Raw genomic sequence first — 22,134 nt, forward strand, 5'->3', positions numbered from 1 at the left:
TATGATAACATTATCATATAGTTATCGCAATATGATTTTTTTCCATATCGCCCAGCCCTAATTTAACAGATTGCAGAATGGGTACAATACAGTACGGCTCAATACACACAATTGTTAAGGGGATGCAGACCAGAGAAAGACGTTTGTCTTGTTTACATCAGGGTCCCCCATTGTGTGTGTGTGTGTCCCAACCGACCACACTTCTATGTTTCAATAAATTATTTGCATTTAAAATTATTAACGCTGACTCATTCCTTCAGTCCACTCAAAATTATGCTAATATTCCTTATGTTGTTTATGATATTAATTGAAAATAGCATATGAGAGTATTATAGTAATAAGAACACATGGCGATATGCTAAAAAGCTATTTATAATTTTTGGCTTGTAAAAAATCTGCCTGGCTGGTAGTTTTTAAAATCTACCAGCCAAACGGCTGGTAAGTCAAAAAGTTAAGTTTGTTCCCTGCTGGTGCTACAGAGGTTGATAGTTTTGTAGCACAGGCCAATATCTTGTAGCACAAGTATAAAACGTGTTATATTTGTAACAGTCACAAATGTGCCTATTGTATTTGTGTTATTTAGTTGCAGTGCCATGTTTGGCTGTCATTTTCATGCTGACAAGTTGACGTCACACAGCCAGACACGTTACGTGTAAGGAATTATGGGATTTTGTGTTGGGTTGGGTGTATGGACTCTACTAGGGGTGGGAATCACCAGTTTCATCACGATACGATATCGATTCTTCGGACAACGATACGATATTTGCCGATATCTGCCACGATACGATACGATACAATGCAGGTGCCTGCAATCGATATTAGATGATATCATAAGCCCATTTAACACAATCGGTAACATTTAGATCAACTCAAACAAATATAATTTGGAAAACATTTTAGCTCTGCCAGACATTTAAATGAAAAACTATTTATTGTTTTTAATACAAATAGACCTCCTGTTCACTATCAAGTGCCACGTTTTGATATATTGAGCTTCAAACTCCAACATTTTGGGAAATTAGCTTATTTAACATCTTCCCTGGAGTTAGACAAGAAGATACATAAGGAAGTGGGGGAGATCCGGAGCCGGACGTTCCCTTACACTGTATACAGTCACAAAATACACTCCAAATACAACTCCAAAACGTTCATGTAAACATGTTGTGACCTGTGTATTCACCACGTGGAGAAATAAAAAATAATTGAATTAGACAATTACGTTTTATAAGCAAATATACTCTGAACTATTTTTTGCCTAACCACTCCTCTGAGCACAGTCAGTGATTTCAACGTCGTCGTGATTGTTGACACTCATTAATTCGAAGGATCCGAACCGATTGAAGTTTATGGATACCATGACTTAAAATCCTCTTACCTTGATGATTAAAAGCCTCCCCAATTTAGAAAACAGTAATCCAATGGCTGGTATTGTTATACCGGACGCTCTGAGCTAACCGGAGCTAACACAGAACAGGATGGTAAAGCATATGACTTCCTTTCTGGAGTTTTCAAAATAAAAGTGCGACGTTTATAGCAGCGGAAAATGTTTATTTTGTACATTATCTAACGTTAACACGAACCTAAACTAACGTTACAACTAACCTAAAGTTAGTTTAGGTTCAATAACAGCCATTGGATTACTGTTTTCTAAATTGGGGAGGCTTTTAATCGTCAAGGTAAGAGGATTTTAAGTCATGGTATCCATAAACTTCAATCGGTTCGGATCCTTTGAATGAATGAGAATGTCAACAATCACAACGACACGTTGAAATCACTGACTGCGCTCAGAGAGGAGTGGTTAGGCAAAAAATAGTTCAGAGTATATTTGCTTATAAAACGTAATTGTCTAATTCAATTATTTTTTATTTCTCCATGTGGTGAATACACAGGTCACAACATGTTTACATGAACGTTTGAGTTGTATTGGAGTGTATTTCGTGACTGTATACTATACAGTGTAAGGGAACGTCAGGCTCCGGATCTCCCCCACTTCCAGTGATGAAGCTCCGGATCTCCCCCACTTCCAGTGATGAAGCTAAGCTACGCTAACGGAGCGACTGTTCCCAAAGCTAAATGCACGCACAGAGACAAAAAAAAGGTATGTATCTTCTTGTCTAACTTCAGGGAAGATGTTAAATAAGCTAATTTCCCAAAATGTTGGAGTTTTCCTTAGTAAATTTTTTTTGGAACATGCAACCTAAAACCCCTTCCTCTCCCAAACCGTTCCTGCAATTGTTTTATGTTGCATGATGATCATGCATACATTTATTATGTATTGTATTTTTTATGTTTAAATATCAACATCATCTGTCCACCCTCAGTACATTCACTATCAAGATAATATACTCGTCTGACTTCATCATATCTTTTCAAACGCACACACACACACACACAGAAGGGAGAATGCCTCCCCCTCCTTCCCAGTCCCCACTCTGCTGTTCTGTCGCTCTGAACGGGGTTTTGGCTTGTTGTTAGCTTATGCTAACGCAACGTTAATTCCGGTCTTAAACACGACGTGGTCATAAAGAAATGGCGAGGATTGCAAAGCATGTTATATACATTTGACCCGTTGCAGAATAAAACCGCAGGGATTTGTTTTGGGTTGCAAAATAAGCACACTAGCCTTGCTATGTTGCAATGTCCGCGTTCCAGACGCTACTGCTACTACTGAGACGAGTACTGTTGTGTTGTGTGCTGTGGAGCGGATATGAGTCACGACTAGGGATGTCCCGATCGCCTTTTTTTGCTCCAGATCCGATTCCGATCATGTGATTTTAAATATCTAAATATCTATAAAAATCGTTCCCGATCCGATCTTTCACATTAGTAATCAATTTTGACGCATTTGGCAGAAACTGGTGGAGCAAGACAAGTCCCTGTTGGCTATAGTCCCTGGAGGGGCGCGAGCGCGGCGGCTCGTTACATTCACCCTGAGAAATGTGCTTCATGAGAAATATTAAAAGTTTCAATATATGTTTGCACATTAGTATACATTCAGTGTTCGACTTACGGTCTGAAACGCCGACGATAATCCTTAAGTCACAGCAAATAAATGACGTTATCCAGGTGAAAAGTTAGTCTGAAAAGTCCGCCTCCAGGCTCCAGCCTGCTGCTTCATGAGTTGTTCCTCCACACGGAATGTCGTCCTTGCAAACATTGCAATTGCTGTTGGACTGGCTTGACTTTCTATTTTAAAATGCTTAGTTCCAACTTCCAAACCTCTAGCTGCTCAAGTGAGTGGATAACAGTGTTTCGGGAGCGACGTGTTGTACTGTTGTTATGCGAGTGTGTAGCCGGTCTAAATTAAAGGGAATGTGTTTGTTGCAACGGTGTAAATTAAAGGGAATGCGTTTGTTGTGGACAATTATTCTGCTCTGTGTGACAATAAATACATTAATGATATATTATATGTAATTTAAAACCAAAACTAAAGGCCTCCGTATGAGTTTAAGACGTGAACATGGTCATGTTTGTTGAATAAAAAAATAAACTTTTTTTACTGCAGATTTTTATTTAATTTTTTTTCCGATCCCGATCCTCTGAAAAGCACGTGATCGGCGCCGATCCCGATCACGTGATCGGGACATCCCTAGTCACGACACCACGGATTTCCAAAATAAGAGTATCGATATGAACTGAGCGTTGCTAGCTGCCGGAGCCATAGATATTATAGCTGGAGCTGCGCTTAGGTGGAAATGAGACCCGCGACAGGATTTTCAAAATAAGAGTATCGATATGAACCGAATGCCTATCGCACCAGTGCTACTGAAGTAAATCCATTCATCGCACAGACTGCTGTTGCTGTAGCACGTGCAATATATATCTCGCACTGTACAGCCCTGGTGTAGGGATGCCCCGATCACGTTTTTTGCCACCGATACCGATCACCGATCGTCTATGAGCCATATCGGCCGATACCGATAGTTTTTGGTATATAAAAAAATATTTATATATAATATTTTTTTATAAAAAATATATATTAAATAATCATACTTGTAGTTGTATTATCTGCGAGACATCGCCACCACGCAACAAGTCAAAATGCTCGCTATCTGCAAACATCTCCACTGTCTGTGTACTCTAGTAGCCTCCAGCTACGGCCAGGATTCTCCGGCTGGACCCTATTGGTATAAATCACATTCAGCATGCCCTCAGCTCGAATACGCATCAAATCAATGTTATAAGACATTGATATCAGGAGCTATCTGTAGCTACTGCTTGCCGGCTAGATAACGTTAAGACAACGCCTCAGTTAACTATTTAGTTTAGAGCTAACGTGAGCTACTGAGTCAATGGAGGTAACTTATCATGCACTCGACTATTGCTGGAGCATTTGTTGATAAGCAGCTATCAGTAGCTAGCCAGCTAGATAACGTTAGACAATGCCTCATGTATTAAACTAAAAGTGAATAGTTGACAGGGTCATTTAGTTTAAACAGTAACGTTAGCTCGGTAGGTAGCCAACGTTAGCTCACGTCGCATGCACTAGAGCAGACTGTTGCCGGAGGCAGCTGGAGCCTCTTGTTTACATGGGTGCGGGAGAGCAGGAGGAGGAGGAGGAGCCGTACGCTGCAAGCAGCTCTGTGTGTCTGAGAGAGAAGTCAGCATCGAGATCTCCGCTAATAATTGGATCATGTTTTTCTATCGGTTTTGACGATCTGCGAAAATAAAGCATTATCACCGATCACCAATCTCATATTTATACTGAATATCGGCCGATACCGATCGCTGGCCGATCGATCGGGGCATCCCTAGTTGTGTGTGTGCTCATGTGTGCTTGTGTGTGGAGAGTTCAGTGTTCAAGGCTCTGATGGCCTGGGGGAAGAAGCTGAGCCGAAGTCTCTCTGTCCTAGTTGCTGGTGTTCGCAGGCCAGGGTTTCCGTTAAAAAAAAATTTGCCGGTCTCAGGGTCCGGTAGATTTAAATCTACCGGTCAAATGAGAGAAATTCCGGTCAGAGTTTATCGAGCTTAAAAACAAATAGGCAGGCTATATAAAGAATGACATCCTCAAGGCATGTAGATTTATAATATTTTAACTTAAAACTAGGCTACTTTTGCGTATACAGTAGAGCTGCCGCGGTATTGATATTTTCCTTACCGCACGAATTTGCGAAATATTTCCTACCGCCGCGGTAATTACCGCACAGTGCGCACAAAAAAAAAAAAAATTTGAATGCATTTTTTTTTTTTTAGTAGTCTACTCTTATAGCCTGCCTCTAGTCTAATGGCGCTTTTCCACTGCATAGTACCTACTCGACTCGACCCGCTTTAGGCACCTGGTACTTCGTTCCTTTTCCACTGCAGCCAGGTACTACTCCGTTTGTCTCCGTGTGGGGATACAGGCGGGGCCGCTCGCTTGTGTGTGTACACTGAAAGCTCCGTGGGCATAGATGTCCGAGGGCTTGCAGCAAGCCAGAGTTTAACACAGTTTCAATCAATCAATCAATAACAACATTAACCAGACTCTCGTTGCGTCTATTCTGCCAAAGCTAACGTTACCTCTCATTGTGTATTCTACCAAGCAAACCCAGGTTTAACGTTACCTCTCGTGTATATCGGCTGACGGTAGTATTAAGCTAATAACAACAACAAACTTAACACATCAGCGATCTTGTTGTGACACTAAACTCTCCGCTCGGTGGTAAATTGGGTTGATGTCGGTTTTGTTTCATCAATAAATAAGGCAGAATACACAGTGAATCCATTCTTTTGTTTATTGCACTTGGTTCTGTCGCAAACAAATCCTGAATGAAATGCATCCTTAGCGAGGCAGTAAAGATGGCGGCGTTCTGTTTTCGTTCAGAGGCTACAAAGTGTGACGCGTCTCTCTTCTGACCAGTCAGTGGTCTGCAATGTTTCACACGACTTTTCTGGTACCACTTCTACCCAATAGGGTCGCTTGGAACCGAGTAGGGTATATCTGCAGAGCCGCAAGCCAACTTTATTATTATGATAAAAAACAGCGGTGACGCGGTATTCAGCCTAACTCTGCGGTGAGCGTGATGCAACAGCGATACCGCGGTAATGCGGTTATCGCGGCAGCTCTAGTATACAGTCATTATATTCCAAATAAAATAAGTCCAGAGACTCCGTGCTGCTGCCGACTTTAAATCAAATAGGTGTCTGTGGGCAGTCGCCCGACATTAATAATAAACAGCAGTCTGTTATAATCACATTTTTATGAGCTAACGAATTCCGTTATATTGGACATTTGTATTAATTATATCAAGCGAAGAACTGAGAAATTTGGCAGAGAGAGACGGCAACATTATCGTGGGTTTGCGTGATGACTCTCTCCACCTCCCAACGACTTATTTGCGAGAGTATGGCGCTGCAGAGCAGCAGATTCAGCTGTTTTCAGGCTCTATCTGGGGACCGCTCAACAGCGCCCCCCACCCAACAGCTGAATTGCCAATGGCTGAATTGGAGTATTGCACTGTGCTGGCACAGATGGTGGATCATGGTGGATTCTGTGGCTGCATGCAGTCGCAAATCTAGCAGCAAGCTCCCGCTGACAACATCGTTGTCATTATTAGACCTGCTTGGTAGGGGTGCACCGATGTATTGGTCGGGTATCTGTATCGGCCGATAAGTGCCTTGTTGACTGCAATCGGCCTATAAGCTCGAATGTGCCGATGGCAGTAGCCGATAAATTCAGTCGCGTCCTGCCAACGGCGCCGCCCCCAGTCCCCCACACACACAAGCTACTGCATCAAAGTTACTACTAAATATTCAACATTCTCTTTTGAGACTCCGCTTCAGACTCTTATCATTTGGCACTAAAAGCTAAACATTGTCACCGATATGGCTGTCCGCAACATGTCATTAATTGTGTACGCGAGGTGGTCGATCACTGACGACATTAACATGAGCTAGGTTAGCTAGCATGAGCTACCGGGAGATAGAAGACGAACGTTACTGGTGAAAATGTGATTTACGTTGGAATACTCCTTTGCCAACTTGCTGTACTTTGCTTGCAGGTCTGCAACCATTATTGCTGGATTATGAATAGCCCCAACTTTAGCCAAGGTAACGTTATGGCTAAACCTTTAACGTTAGTTAACGCTAGCTTTCGGTTAGCTGTTCAATGCTATTAATAACACAACCAAGCGAACCCATCACAGCTCCCCGTCAACACCCTCTCTCGGGAAGATGGCATTTAAGAAAGTATCTGCTGTTAAAATGACAAACATTCGTTTTGTGGCATTAACGTTATATAGTTAGTGTTACACGTTCAATAACATCAGCATATTATTTACCCGAAGATAGCAAGCAAGCAAGCAAGGCATTACTCCGTTCATAGCTCAGTTCCATTCCGTTGCTCATTCCGTACCCAACTACCCATTCTGCAATCCGTTAATAAAGTTTTCAACCAGACAAATGTATAGAAAGGCTTTGTTTTATTATAACATTTGTTGCAGTAAAATCATTGTGTCTCGTTTGGTCATCCTGTGGAGCGCGCTGGTCGGCGGGCACCGCCGGGCAGCTAACGTATTAGCTTGTTGTGGTTCTCTCAAGCAGATCAATGGCGGCATGCCCGGAAGTAGAAAATGAATAAACGCTTGCCGATTGGTGGTAAGAACAGCAGGAGGTGGGTGCTAGCGGTGTGGCGTAATTGGCCGAATCGACTGTCAATCAAAATGGTTCTATTGCATTGGTTGAAAGCTCTGGTTGAGAGAATAGTATCCATCTGCAGGCCACCAGACGATACTGGGAGAGGGATAGTGATACATGGCATGGTGGAATTAATACCATAAACATATTTCTTGATGTTTCCTTTTTTTAAGTAAGTAAAGAGGCCTACAAATACAAATATACAGTAGTTTAATAAAAAAAAAAAAAAAAAAAAAAACGTATTTTTTGCCACAAGTATCGGTATCGGCCGATTGTGTTAGTTGAACAATCGGTATCGGTGGCCAATTTTCATATCGGTGCATCCCTACTGCTTGGTGAAGCAACGATGAAACAAATGTAATGATTGTTTCGTTCATCGCATAGGCTATTTAATTTTTGCCTATTTTAATTGTTGTGAAGGATCAGATTAAACCGAATATATATATTTATTTATAGATATATATTTAATAGTATTTGTATATCGTTTGATATCCCTTGTATATTCCTTGTACATATACACTGAATATCCCTTTAGTCTACTAACAGCCCATAATAGTATTCTCTCATTGGACAAGAACTTGGCGCCAGCAGCCAAGCCCCTTGGTTCAAGTTCAATCGTGCCGACGAACATGTCGTTACTAGCCCCGGTTCCGCGTAGGAATACGTCTGGCGAAATACGAATGGTACTATTTGTTCACAGCGCATATATATATATATGGCGCAAGTAAAGTAGAACTTTCTTTTAGTCCCTTAGCCCTTAGTTCTTTACCCTCCAACCTAGTGGCAAGACGTTAAGCCTCACCCACGATACACGTGTGGTGCAGTATGGTCAACTTGGCCTCAGAATGGCATTGAGACATCGTGTGGATTAATAGTTGAATTGTCATAGTTTGGCACTATACCGTCGAGTGGGACGTATTTCTATTAAGTTAATAATAGTCTATTATGTATGGTGCATCGTTCGGTTAGAGTTATAAAGTGAGCAGTACCCCCATCGTTTCCTCGCGTTATCTAGAGTCTTAACCAGGCTGGGCAGACCACGTGTGGTGCTTTCATCCGAGGAGTTCTGGGCTAGGACGAGTGGACCTGCACATTGGATTACCTTACCCGGACGACGGCGAGCCCTACACGGCTTGGATTATCTACTTGCTTTGGGTGCTTTGATTTATGCCATGGATAACAGCCAACACTGGTGAGTGTTGGAACTACCCCCCGAGAGGAGTCCAGGTGAGACGGCGCTCTACCCCGAGTGAGGTCGCCTCACGTCTCTTCGTTGTGGACCGGCAGCTACCGTCTACAAGAGGGCCCAACTGTATTCATCTGTGGACCAAGGTTCTGTGGGCACCGTGTTCAGCACTCTGAATTCTCCCAAGAAATCGTTGGCCAGATGGGATATCGCCGGCGGCTCTCCTAACCCCCCCCCCCCTACTGACTTACAACCAGCGGGACCCCCTTTAGTGTATCCAGCTATAATCATTTAAGTACCATCGCTATAGTTCCCTAAAGAACCAGGTTGTATACGTGCTTCCTGCGTAACCAGAGATTGGACATTCAATGTTGATTTGCCTACGAATACTAATTTGCCTTACAAGTGCATTCAAATCATAAATGTCATTAAGTGAACGTTGTATATACCCTTTGCTATATATTAAATATTCGATTTATACATTTGTGTGGACTTGGTTTCATGGTGGGAAAGTGTTCATCATATCTATATCATGTACTGTGTGGCCAGTAGTTAAAGTACATAAAGCGGTAGTTAGGCCTGCCACGATAACACATTTTGCTGGGCGATTAATTGCCCCCGAAAATATCGCGATAAGCGATATTATTGCGACCGGTTAGAGAATTTTTTTTTTTGGAGAAATTTATTTCCCAAAACTTTTATTTTGAAGCCCACCGCTCCGTCTTTTCCGGTGTTTTAGACTTTTATTTTGAAGCCCACCGACCGGACCGGAAGTATTGTTGCGATTATCAGGTACTTTGGGTACCAGAAAAGTCACGTGAAACACTGCAGACCACTGATTGGTCAGAATAGAGACGCGTCTCTAGGATTTCATAATCATTATGTTTGCAGCAGACACAAGTGCAATAAACAAAGGATACAGTCACTGTGTATTCTGCCTCATTTATTGATTAAACAAAACCGACATCAACACAATTTGCCACCGAGCGGAGAGTTTAGTCTCGCAAAAAGATCGCTGACTTGTTAAGGCTTGTTGTTAGGTTAGGTGCTAATGTTGTGCTAGCGTTTTAGCATGGCTATCGTACATAGCGTGATCAATATAACTTGCTATTGATTGTTTGTATGAGTAACGTTAATGCTAGTAGAATAGACACAACGTGATGTAATCACCATCCATTTTAAACCGGTTATTACCTAATGCTAACGTTAGCAAATAGACGCGACTGGTAACGTTACAGCTAACGTTAACGCTTGTAGAATAGACACAATGAGAGGTAACGTTAGCGTTAGCAGAATAGACACGAGGGTCTCGTTAATGTTGTTATTGATTGATTGAAAACTGTGTTTACTCTGTTTGTATGAGTAACGTTAATGCTAGTAGAATAGACACAATGAGGGGTAACGTTAGCCCCACGGAGCTCCTGTGCTGTGCTCTGTAGTAAAGCCAGCGGCCCGCCTCCCAACACGGACAGTGACTGACAAGGGCCACTGGGTCCGCCTCATTAAAACAAACGCGCAAATAGCAATTAATCGCGCCCGTCAAAATCATTGCATTCATTTTAATTATCGCGGCAATTAATCGATTTATTGCTTATCGCGGCAGGCCTAGCGGTAGTGGTTTAATGATACCATACTTATCAATACAGTCAGGGAATTGTACCCCTCAGTTACATTAATACAATTCAAATAATCAAATTGTGCTTAGAGGGAATTATTTTCACCGGACATTAAGACCGGAGAGATTAAATATGTCGGACTTCAACAGATTTTGCCGGTCAAATACCGGTAATTACCGGCTAACGGAAACCCTGACAGGCGTTTGCCTGACCGCAGCAGCTTGAACAGGCTGTTGTTGGGGTGGTGAGGGTCTTTCATTATTCTGCAGGCTCTGGATTTGCACCTCTTGTTATATAGGACCTGCAGGCAGTGTTCGAATTATGAGGAGACCAATGGGGGCTCAGCCCCCATAGCTATAGTCTGAGCCCCCATAGTCAAGACCCCCTGTGGGAGTCTCTCAAAAAAAATTATATTTTTTTTTTTATGTACGAATTAGTATTATTTATGCTACCTAAATAAATTGTTCTTTTAAAAACTGAAAAGAAAAATTAACAGAGTAATTAATGTTGTGGAATAGGCTGCATTTCACCTCCAAGCCGCTATGTGTCGCCCATGAGCGTCGCCCCATAAGTTTAACGCTACTCCAACCTAGTGAAGAAGAAGCAGCTGATGTAAACAGAAGGCTGCCGGTCCGTCTGTGTCCTGCAGGCTGCAACTGAAAACATAAACACTAAACAGTACGCCACATGCCGCCAAAAAAAAGGCTCAACCCGCCGCAAGGCTGTACAAAGCTGGACAGCTTTGGTTTTATAAAAAGGCCAAAGTCTGACGCTGTTAGTGCAGCAGCTAGCAGCGCTACTGTCACTGAAGTTGACACTGCTAGTGCTAGTATTAGTGTTAGCTCTGCTGCTCCTGTGCGCAGTGCACCAGTTATTGTTACCGCGCCGTTTGCCACTGCCAGACCCGAGTCTCCACCACTAGACCTGGACTGCGCTGCTACTCAACCACCACAATGCTGGGGTCCGAGTCAGTGGATCTTTTGGAAAAATAAATATAGCTGGTTATTTGCCAAGGAGGGATGCATTGGCTGCCTTCCATGTAAAAACGCCAAGATATTGTTAAATAAATCATTTGGAGCCCATTTGGCAGAGCAGTGGATGAATGGGACTGTGACTAGCTCTCAGAGCAAGAAGTTGAGGAAGAAAATATACTTGCACAGTGATAGTGTAACTGAGGGGTACAATTCCCTGACTGTATTGATAAGTATGGTATCATTAAACCACTACCGCTTTATGTACTTTAATTACTGGCCATACAGTACACGATATCTAAGTATGATGAACACTTTCCCACATATGAAATCAGGTCCACACAAAGGTAATAGTCAAATATTTAATATATAGCAAAAGGTACATATAATAGTTACTTATTACATTTATGATTTGAATTGAATGCTCTTGTAAGGCAAATGAGTACTCGTATGCAAATCAACACTGAATGTCCAATCTCTGGTTACACAGGAAGCAAGTATACAACCTGGCTCTTAGGGAATTATAACGATGGCACTTAATGATTATAGCAGGATATACTGTAAAGGGTCCTGCCGGTTGTAAGCCAGTAGGGGGGGTAGGAGAGCCGTCGGCTGTATCCCGTCTGGTCAACGATTTCTAGGGAGAGTTCAGGTACAGAACACAGTGCCCGTAGAACCTTGATCCGCAGATGAATACACTTGGGCTCTCTTGTAGACGATAGCTGTAGCTGTAGGTCCACAACGGAGAAGAAGCGAGGCGACCTCAGTCTGGTCTGAGCGCCGTCTCACCTTGGCTCCTCTCGGGGTAAATCCAACACTCACCGGTGTTGGCGATTATCCGCTCCACAAATCAAAGCACCAAAGCAAATAGATATTCCATGCCGTATAGGGCTCAACAGTCGTCGGGGTAGGTAATCCAATGTGCAGGTCCACTCGTCCTCGCCTAGAACTCCTCGGATGAAAGCACCACGTGTGGTCTGCCCAACCTGGTTAAGACTCTAGATAACGCGAGGAAGCGATGGGGGTGCTGCTCACTTTAGAACTCTAACCGCACGATGCACCATACATAATAGACTATTATTACTTAATAGAAATACGGTGCCAAACTCTGGCAATTCAGCTATTAATTCGCACGAGGTCTCACTGCTATTCTAAGGCCAAACAGGCCGTACTACACCGCACGCGGTATCGTGGGGTGAGGCTTCACGTCTTGTTACTTAGTTGGGTAGAAGGGTAAAGGACTAAGAGGAATTCTACATTTCTTGCGCCATATTTATATGCACGGTGGACAAGTAGTGCCGCTCTGCTTTCGGTAGCCGTATTACTGCGCGGAGCTGAGGCTAGTAAGGGCATGTCTCGTCGGTACCTTTGAACTTGAACGCCAGGGGCCGGTCTCTGGCGCCTGGTCCTTTTGTCCAATAAGAGAATGAACTATTATGGGCTGTAGTAGAATAAAGGGATATTCCGTGTATATGTACAAGGAATATACAAGGGATATCAAACGATATACAAATACTATTAAATATATATCCATAAATAAATATATATATTCGGTTTAATCTGATCCTTCACAACAGATAGCGTTGCTCATAAGCAAGCTATAGAATGTCAAACCCAGAAGGAAGTGCTTCCAAGAAAAGTGAGCGAAATCACATCTGCTTTGCTCAAGGAGACAGCCAGTTCATTCAGGGCAGCATATACTGTCGCTAAAGAAAGGTTGCCTTATACCAAATTGAACCCCCTTATGACACTTAATGAGTTGAACGGTGCGACAGTCGGGCCAGCTCACCAATCCGATCATTCTTGTGCACAGATCATAGAGCACATTGCCACAGAGATGAAAAAAAAATTTGTTTCTCATGTCAAATCGCAGGATTCACGTATCAGTATAACACTGGATGAAAGCACAATTCATGGAAAAGCTTACATGATAATTTATGTCAGATGTGATGTCACTGGGGATGGAGATGTGGACAATGTTTTTCTTGACCTTGTTGAACTTGATAAGGGCACAGATGCAGAGTTGCTTGATTACCTGTGCACATTTTTTATAACATTATTTATTTTGATTTATACAAGTGTGAAGAGTTTATCGCCGGCCACTAGAGGGCAGCTTTTATGTTCATTTTATTATCAGATGATAATGTTACTTACTGTATCCTGATGAATGCTGCTGTTTTTTTCCATTCGATTATTTTGTTAGTTTTTGATTTATAAGTGCAGAGACAAATAAATGTTAATTCAAGTTCATACATTTTGTCTCATTTTTCAAATTAAATTGTTGTATTTTATCAGATGCAAAATGCAAATAAGTAAATATGGCATTATATATCAGAGGTGAGTAAGAAAATGAACAAATATTTATGGTTAAGAATGAGACTGAATAATGACATCACACAATAGTCTAATGATTAGACTGTTGTGTGATGTCATTATTACTTAGTATTAGACAAATTCTAATGAGATATTCCTCTAAATATGACTTCGAAAACAGCCACAATTTCAGGAAAATAATAGTAAAAAAAAAAAATCAGGGGGCCCCATAGCTCTCAGATGATAATTCGAACCCTGCCTGCAGGGGTGGTAGTGCAATACCCGTGGTACGCTCGGCTGAGCGTATCACTCTCTGTAGGGCCTTCTTGTCCTGTGCCGTGCCGTTTCCATACCAGGCAGTGATGTTTCCAGTCAAGATGCTCTCTACATCTCCGGAGTAGAAGGACTAGAGTATCTTCCCAGATACTCTGAACTTCCTTAACCGTCTCAGGTGGTAGAGGCACTGCTTCGCCTTTTTTACTACCGAGTCTATGTGTGTTGTCCATGTCAGATCCTCTGAGATGTGGACCCCCAGGTACTTTAAGCTATTTAACATGGAGAAGTTCCCCTTCTTTGCAGGGCTATAACTTTTAAATTTTTATTGCTAAATTGACATTACTATGGCCCATTCAACATCTTATATCTATTGTTCAGGGTGTAGCAACGTTATACTTTTTCATTCACATATTCATACTAAAATACGGTCTAAAGTATAAGTATGTTTTTATCGTTTTCTGCAGCTTTCTCCAGAACTTGATTTATAGCCCTAAATGCATTATATTGATGATCAAATACAGTTTGGTAGGAATCTGTGCGAGATAAAAAATGTCAAATGGACGTACTTCTAGAAGTTACTACGTATGATCTGATGATGACCGGATGGGGGGGGGGGGGGGGGGGGGTCGTTTATAATTCCGTGGGCAACTTTATATCATTCATCTAGTGTGGGTGATATGACCATTAATAGAGCAGTTAGTATAGAAGACATTACAAAATAACGCTGAAACTCACCGTAGCTTCCTCTCACCGTTGGGAGATGAGCGTGGAACAGATTTTTTTCTATTATGGGATGTCGAAATATCCGATCCATTTCCAGGTTGTATAATAGTATATACGTCCAAATCATGTTGTTTATCGAGTTATTGGTAACGGATCACTATCCGTCGTGATCAGCTCGAGTCCTGGGACTATTACCGAGTGATCGGACCAAATTGAAATGAGCACCAGCTTCCACTTCCTGTTTCTTCCCTGGGCGATCCGCCGATCGGCCACCAGATGGCGCTCTTGAACCCTTAGAGTTGATAGGGGCTCACCAGTACATCTCATGTCTCCGGGGGAGAAATATGATTTCGATCACAGATTTTTTAAATATTGATATCAAAGACGCTGCCCAGCGTCTTCGGCAGAATAAGCATGGCGGGGAATGACGTGTTCCAGCGTCAACAGCGATTTAAGTGTTAACAAAGAGAGGCAGAGTTGATTTTGCAAAAATATATAAAATTTTTTTTTTTTTAATAATAATCAAATTTTATTTTCATATTCGAATCCCATGCCCATCGAACGAAGCTTCGAAGTATTTAAGACAGCCCTATTAAATGGACTGTTATATCTTATTAAATTGTGGACATTTATTCATTCCCACTTATTAGACACTATTTCTGATGGTAAAATGAGCGTACAAAGCAAAATACAGAATTCTGAAATATTAAAACGGAAAAAACGGAATTTGGAAAAAAATAAAACGGATTTCATATGGCTCTACCACTGTGTCATCCGCAAACCTCACTATCAGGGGAGGAAATTAGGCCACTTTACTCGCCAAATGCGAGTATTTTTTACGTTTGGCGAGTGATTCATGAAGACCACTCGCCAGTCTGGCGAGTATACAAAAAAAAAAACATTCTGCAATCACTGCACTGGCAAACGGTGCGCGTCTTCTGAGTGTTCGCTTTAGTTGACAGTGCCACGAGAGCACTGCACAAGACCACCCGCGGACATATAATGTTTAATAAACGTTTGCGCAGTACTGGCCAACCCGCGGACATATAATAATAATAAAAGTCCCGCGGTACTACTAGGCTAGCCATCAGGAGCACTCGCAAACAGATAACGTTAAACACAGCAGAATATGGAAAACAGACAGACTGACCAACGGGGAACTGCATCCAACCCTAGTACAACCATCGAGTATAAGTTACTAAGGACACATTTAAATCAGAGGTGTAATGTTGTCTACTGGAACTGTATACAATGGTTAGCTTCTAGTTAGCGTTTTAGATATAGGTGCTTGCTAGCTAACGTTAGCCCCGTGTGCTCAAAGCAGCCAGCTAGGTGTATATCTGTTATGACTATAATGTTTCCAAAAAAGCACCGGACTACGACGTAAGGTTAGACATTTTATTTCATGCTCAAAAGCCCCTGGCTTGCACATCGCAGTCACGAAAGGGGCTAGCTCAACCAGTGCACTGTGCACACAACGTCAACAGCACACCAACCCAACTGACGTTACCACAACACTTGACGTTACTTCACAGCACTGTCGTAAGACCACCGTGCTGTCTTAAAGGCACAGTGTGCCTACCCAGATGCATACACAACATTGACGCGGCTTGACATACAAAGAAGTAATTATCACAATTAGCGATTTTTTTTGTCTGGTAAAAAATCTCTTTGGCTGGTAAAAAAAATCAGATACTCGCCAGTTGGCTGGTAAGCCAAAAAGTTAGTTTCCTCCCCTGCTCACTATGGAGTTGGAGCTGAACTTGGCCACACAGTCATGTGTGTATAGTGAGTACAGCAGGGGGCTCAGAACACAGCCCTGGGGGGACCCGATACTCAGGGTGATGGTGTTGGAGGTCTGACCCCCCACCCTGACCGCCTGGGGCCTTTCACTCAGAAAGTCCAGTATGCATGCGCTCAGAGCGGAGCTCAGACCCAGCTCGATCAGCTTGTCCACCAGTCTGGTGGGGACTATGGTGTTGAAGGTGAGAGAGGGTGCTGTGCAGTACTTGGGAGACTGCATCATCAGTGGACCTGTTTGGCCTGTATGCAAATTGCATAGCATAGGGTCCATATCACTGGTGAGGGAGGCACAAATGTGATCCTTAACCAGCCTCTCGAAACATGTCATGGCCACAGAGGTGAGTGCCACCGGTCTGTTGTCATTGAGACCTGTTGGGGAAGATTTCTTTGGTACCGGGATAATGGTAGACATCTTGAAGCAGGCAGGGACCACTGACCTTCTGTATTGTCACAGTGAAGGGGTTAACCTTCTGTATTGTCACAGTGAAAGGGTTAAACTTCTGTATTGTCACAGTGAAAGGGTTAACCTTCTGTATTGTCACAGTGAAAGCTTTAATCGGCTGTATTGTCACAGTGAAAGGGAAAGGTTAACCGGCTGTATTGTCACAGTGAAAGGGTTAACCGGCTGTATTGTCACAGTGAAAGGGTTAACCGGCTACCCAAATGCAGCACTGAACGGCACAGGAAGTCCTTCATTCCAACAGCCATCAGACTATATAATGCATCACTGTGCCTCACTGCATCACTGAGCACAGAGTGACAGTTACCATCTTCCTGGACTTAGTTTGAAACAGCACTGTGCAATATTACACCTACTGTAGACCTCAGTATATGTTTACTGTATTTATTTACTGTATATTTTATTCCATTTTTATTCTATTTTACTCTACTCTTATCCTAGGCAACTTGATTTGATTCGTTGTATTATTCTAATTCGTGACCTGTTCTGTCTAAATGTTTAAATATTGAGCGATTTGTAGTGTCAAATTTTCCACGGGATAATAAAAGTATTTCTATTCTATTCTATAGTGAAAGAGGGTTAACCGGCTGTATTGTCACAGTGAAAGGGTTAACCGGCTGTATTGTCACAGTGAAAGGGTTAACCGGCTGTATTGTCACAGTGAAAGGGTTAACCTTCTGTATTGTCACAGTGAAAGGGTTAACCTTCTGTATTGTCACAGTGAAAGGGTTAACCGGCTGTATTGTCATAAGGCGTGTTCGAGATGGGATAGGCGGACGCAGATCTGCGCAGGTTTTACTACGGCCTCGCCAAGCGCGTTGCATGACGGTTAGAATATTGTCCGACTTGCTCTGAAAATCTGACGAGGCGAGGCGCGGAACTCTCGCGGGAGCGAGCCACGCACAGCCTTCAGAGCGAGGAGTACCTCTCACTCGGCTGCTCCCGGCTGGGAAGCGACTTGCTAAGGTCGCGCAAAGCGCCTATTGGCTCAGAAAAGTTGTCAGTCACCAGCCACGTGACAGCCAGGGAGTTATGAGACGATTGATTGATTGAAAACTTTATTATGTTATGCGTTATCATCATATCATCATGATAAACTTCAAGCTGTCAGACACACACACACACACATACACACATGCGTGGTCTGTTTTGCCTCAATACTGTATATATAATTCTGTTTTGCCTCAATATACACAGTATACATATATATTGATGCAAAACAGAATTATTCAGCAGTGCGTTGTGTGTGCGTGCGGCCAGGAGCACGCAACAAGATCAGTGGTGCAGTGCTGGGCAACCACGGTCAAACGGCGTTTGGGCTTCCAAGTGCGCACATCCTATTATTATGCAAAGTCTAGGTGATAAGTGCCTAGACTTTGCATAATAATAGGATACCGTTTGGCCTCCGCCCATTTTACGACTGCACCCCTGAACAAGATGGTATACATTATGGTATATGAATAGTATATTCCACTATAGCAGTATTAGGGCTGGGCGATATGGCCTAAATATGATATCACGATATTTTCTGACCTTTCGGCGATACACGATACGCATCACGATGTTTTTATTTTTTCCCCCAAACAATTCATTATGAGGCTTACCCAGACAGTATTTGAGTTTGCAAGCTAACATTAAAGACAAAATAAAATACCCATGCATTTAGTATTTTTATATTATATATTAGATTTAGATTATTGGATTATTAGATTATATATTGCATATATTTAGCAATGAGATATTATATGATTTAGATATGAAATATGATGAATTGAAAATGGGGGACCCTGATGTAAACAAGACGAAAGTCTTTCTCTGGTCTGCATCCTCCAGTCCACTGTTGATTGTTGTTGTATTGAGCTGTACTGTATTGTACCTATGCTGCAATCTGTTAATAACGTTTATATTCATTCAGTCGGCAAACAGAATCATTTTGATTGACAGTCGCGTCTGCCAATTACGTCACATCGCTTGCACCCGCCCTGCTGTTCTTAGCACCAATCGGCAAGCGCGTATTAATTTTTTACTTCCGCTATTGGAGAGCTCAATGAAAACAACAATGGCAGCGGCAGCTCGCCGCGGCCGACGTTTAGCTTTTAGCTCTGCAGAATGACTAAATGACTGGAGGCATAATGATTTTACTGCAACGGATGTTATAATAAAAGCCTTTCCATACATCTGTCTGATTGAAAACGTTATTAACAGACCGCAGAATGGGCACAACGGAGTCAGCACGGGCTGAGATATGAACGGCTAATGCTTGCTATATCTAGGTCGACCTCGGTCGTTGCTATGTAAATACGCTGATGTTATTGAAAGTGTAACTATATAACGTCAATGCCACAAAACGAATGCCTTTGTTATAATAAGTAGTAACTTTTGATGCAGTAGTGTGTGTGTGGGGCGGCGGCGGCGCTGTTCAAAAGTTTCAATGTGTGGACCAGATTGACGCGACACAAGCCTCTTGGGCAAAACATCACGATATCCACGATACGTTTAAAAAGTGTATCGTTAATGAACTGTACCCGATATTTATATAATATCGTCATATCGCCCAGCCCTAAGCAGTATATGGTGTGCTGTACATTTTAATCTGATCTAATTTTGCACACGGCCATCGCATTATAATGAGCTGGACAGGTGTGTAATGTGTGTGTGGTGACGTGAAAGCGTATCTGCCATGAGAGACTAGGCGAGAGGCTCTCGTGAAATCGGCAGTGTCCGCCTTTTTAACTCCTCCCCCGGCTTCACTCGGCTACTCTCGTCTACTAGTCGAGGCAAACCGAAATCCATCTCGAACAAGCCTATAGACCACCGTAACACTTCTGGGATTCTGAAATCAGGGAGGAGATTGCGGGGGGGGGGTGAATGAATGTGGACGAGAGCCGTGATGTAAGTGGTTGCCGATACGGCTGTGGGGGTGCTAGAGACATGATCGAATAGACGTTTATGCGCCTCGCTCTCCTGAACACGGCGTGACCCATAACTAATCGATCAGAACTAAATCGGCAGAGAAAAAGCCCGTTTTAAAGCACCTATTCCGCATGGACATGCGCAGAGTGCCCAGGAGTCTGGACGACGCGAGATGACGCTCGAATGAATGTGGACTGTTCCATCAGAGGGGGGAGCTTCGATGGTCATGTAAGTGGCTACAGACCGCTGCACTTAAATATAAATATTAGTCTACCTGGAGACTCAATGAGGTAATTGTAGATGTCGCCATAAGACGCGTCTGGCCATTTAGTGGGATCATTTTTTCATTATCCTGTTCGGCTGAAAGGACATTGGCCACCGAAGCTCCCCCTCTGATAGAACAGTCCACATTCATTCGAGCGTCATCTCGCGTCGTCCAGACTCCATGGGCACTCTGCGCATGTCCATGCGGAATAGGTGCTTTAAAATGGGCTTTTTCTCTGCCGATTTAGTTCTGATCGATTAGTTATGGGTCACGCCGTGTTCAGGAGAGCGAGGCGCATAAACGTCTATTCGATCATGTCTCTAGCACCCCCAACAGCCGTATCAGCAACCACTTACATCACGGCTCTCGTCCACATTCATTCATATGCACCCCCCCGCAATCTCCTCCCCGATTTCAATGTAACGCGGAAGTGTAGTGGTCTATAGTGAAAGCGGGGACTGCTTTAGAGGTAACACAGAGGGTTCACTTGTGGTGGAACCAACTTTATGTATGCGTTGAGCTCCGTTTTTATTACATATTTTATCACATTCTCGTTCATTTCATAACCTTTTCATATCATTTGTTTTGAAAATATTGAGGTCAACATGGCATTTCACTATTTCGAAAGCCTTTCTGGTGAAGCGTAATGAAACACTCACCACTCTCCTGGTCTTCCTTCATCCCCGGTACCGGGAGCGCGCTCTGCTGCGTCTGCGTGGACCGGGAGCAGAACGTCACACTAACGGGTCCCGGTCCCGGTGCTCCCGCGTCGTTCAGGAAGTCTCGACACATGTGTATGATCTCGGTGACCGCGCCGTCTGCTAACCTCTCGAACACATAGCCCAGTTTAGCTCGCAGCAGCAGCACGTGCTCGTCCATCTTCAAACGACACGTGACGAGAACCTGAACACGTGACGCGCAGCTGCAGCTAATTAATACCCTACTTTGACCCGCGTGCCTTCTGCCGCGAGTTCTTCTTCGTGGGTTTTAACTGGAGGGCGGGTGGCATGATCAAACGTAAAGCTGCATTACCGCCACCTGCTGCTCCGGTGTGATTTGATTTTATTTGATTTTATTACGGATCCCCATTAGCTGGTGCCATAGCAACCAGCTAGTCTTCCTGGGGTCCACACAAAAAAAACATACAAAAACAATTATTATTGCAAAACAAAATTATTAAAAGTCAGTACTCAACACACAATGCATAATGAAACTAACAATTAAGATGGCTAAAATTACATGCAAGCACAGAAACAGAAAAAAAAAAACTTTACAATTTAAGATTATTTGTGAATCTACTGTAAATGCAGCAGAGGTTTTGAGGCAGGTTATTCCAAAGAGTTAATGGTCTAAAAATAAAAGATCTCCTTAAAGCGTTGGTTCTAGGACCTGGCAATTCAAGCTGCCCACTACTGGAACCTCTAGTGTAATGCTTGTGCACAGTATTACTCAAAACAATCTGATTATGTATAAAAACAGGAGTTTTACTGCTCATGACCAACTTGAACAGCACAAGTATATTAAAAGACAATCTATTTTCAACGTTAAGCCAAGAGAGGCGGGCATGCATACGGCTCACATTAGACCTTATTGAGCAGCCCAGTACCAACAGTGCTGCCCTGTTCTGGACCACCTGGAGCAGATGACCACATCGCAGAGCAATAGTCAAGATGACATAAAACTAAACTTTGCACTATCTGACATAAAAGGGGACGGGCAACAAAAGAAGCACATTTTCCTGGAAATACCAATTGCTCTTCCCATCAAAACAATATAATTAATATGCTGAGACCAAGACAGAGTGCAATCCAGCATCACTCCAAGGAGTTTAGTACTTTCAACTTGTTGAACTGCAGAATTACACAAGTTTAAATGAAGCTTTGGATTTTGTAGATAACCTGTGCCTTGTTCCCAGCACAATACATTTAGTCTTGGAGATATTAAGGACAAGTCTATTACATACTACCCAGTCATGCACAACTTTAAGTTCTCTG

At 42.8% G+C, this 22,134-nt stretch overlaps 1 protein-coding gene across 1 annotated transcript in view; it reads right to left on the reverse strand.

Moving 5' to 3' along the window:
• LOC311226697 (uncharacterized protein) overlaps window positions 1-21,019 on the reverse strand; it is a gene marked incomplete at its 5' end in the record, with an annotated part of 49,660 nt that extends 28,641 nt beyond the window's left edge. Inside the window, one exon of the mRNA XM_084312109.1 lies at window positions 20,800-21,019. Within this exon, the coding sequence (XP_084168235.1) occupies window positions 20,800-21,019 (220 nt within the window). The remainder of the gene's footprint in view (window positions 1-20,799) is intronic.
• Window positions 21,020-22,134: the final 1,115 nt, after the last annotated feature.

Source organism: Notolepis coatsorum, assembly GCF_963971535.1.
Source record: "Notolepis coatsorum genome assembly, chromosome: 4".
Lineage (NCBI taxonomy): Eukaryota > Metazoa > Chordata > Actinopteri > Aulopiformes > Paralepididae > Notolepis > Notolepis coatsorum.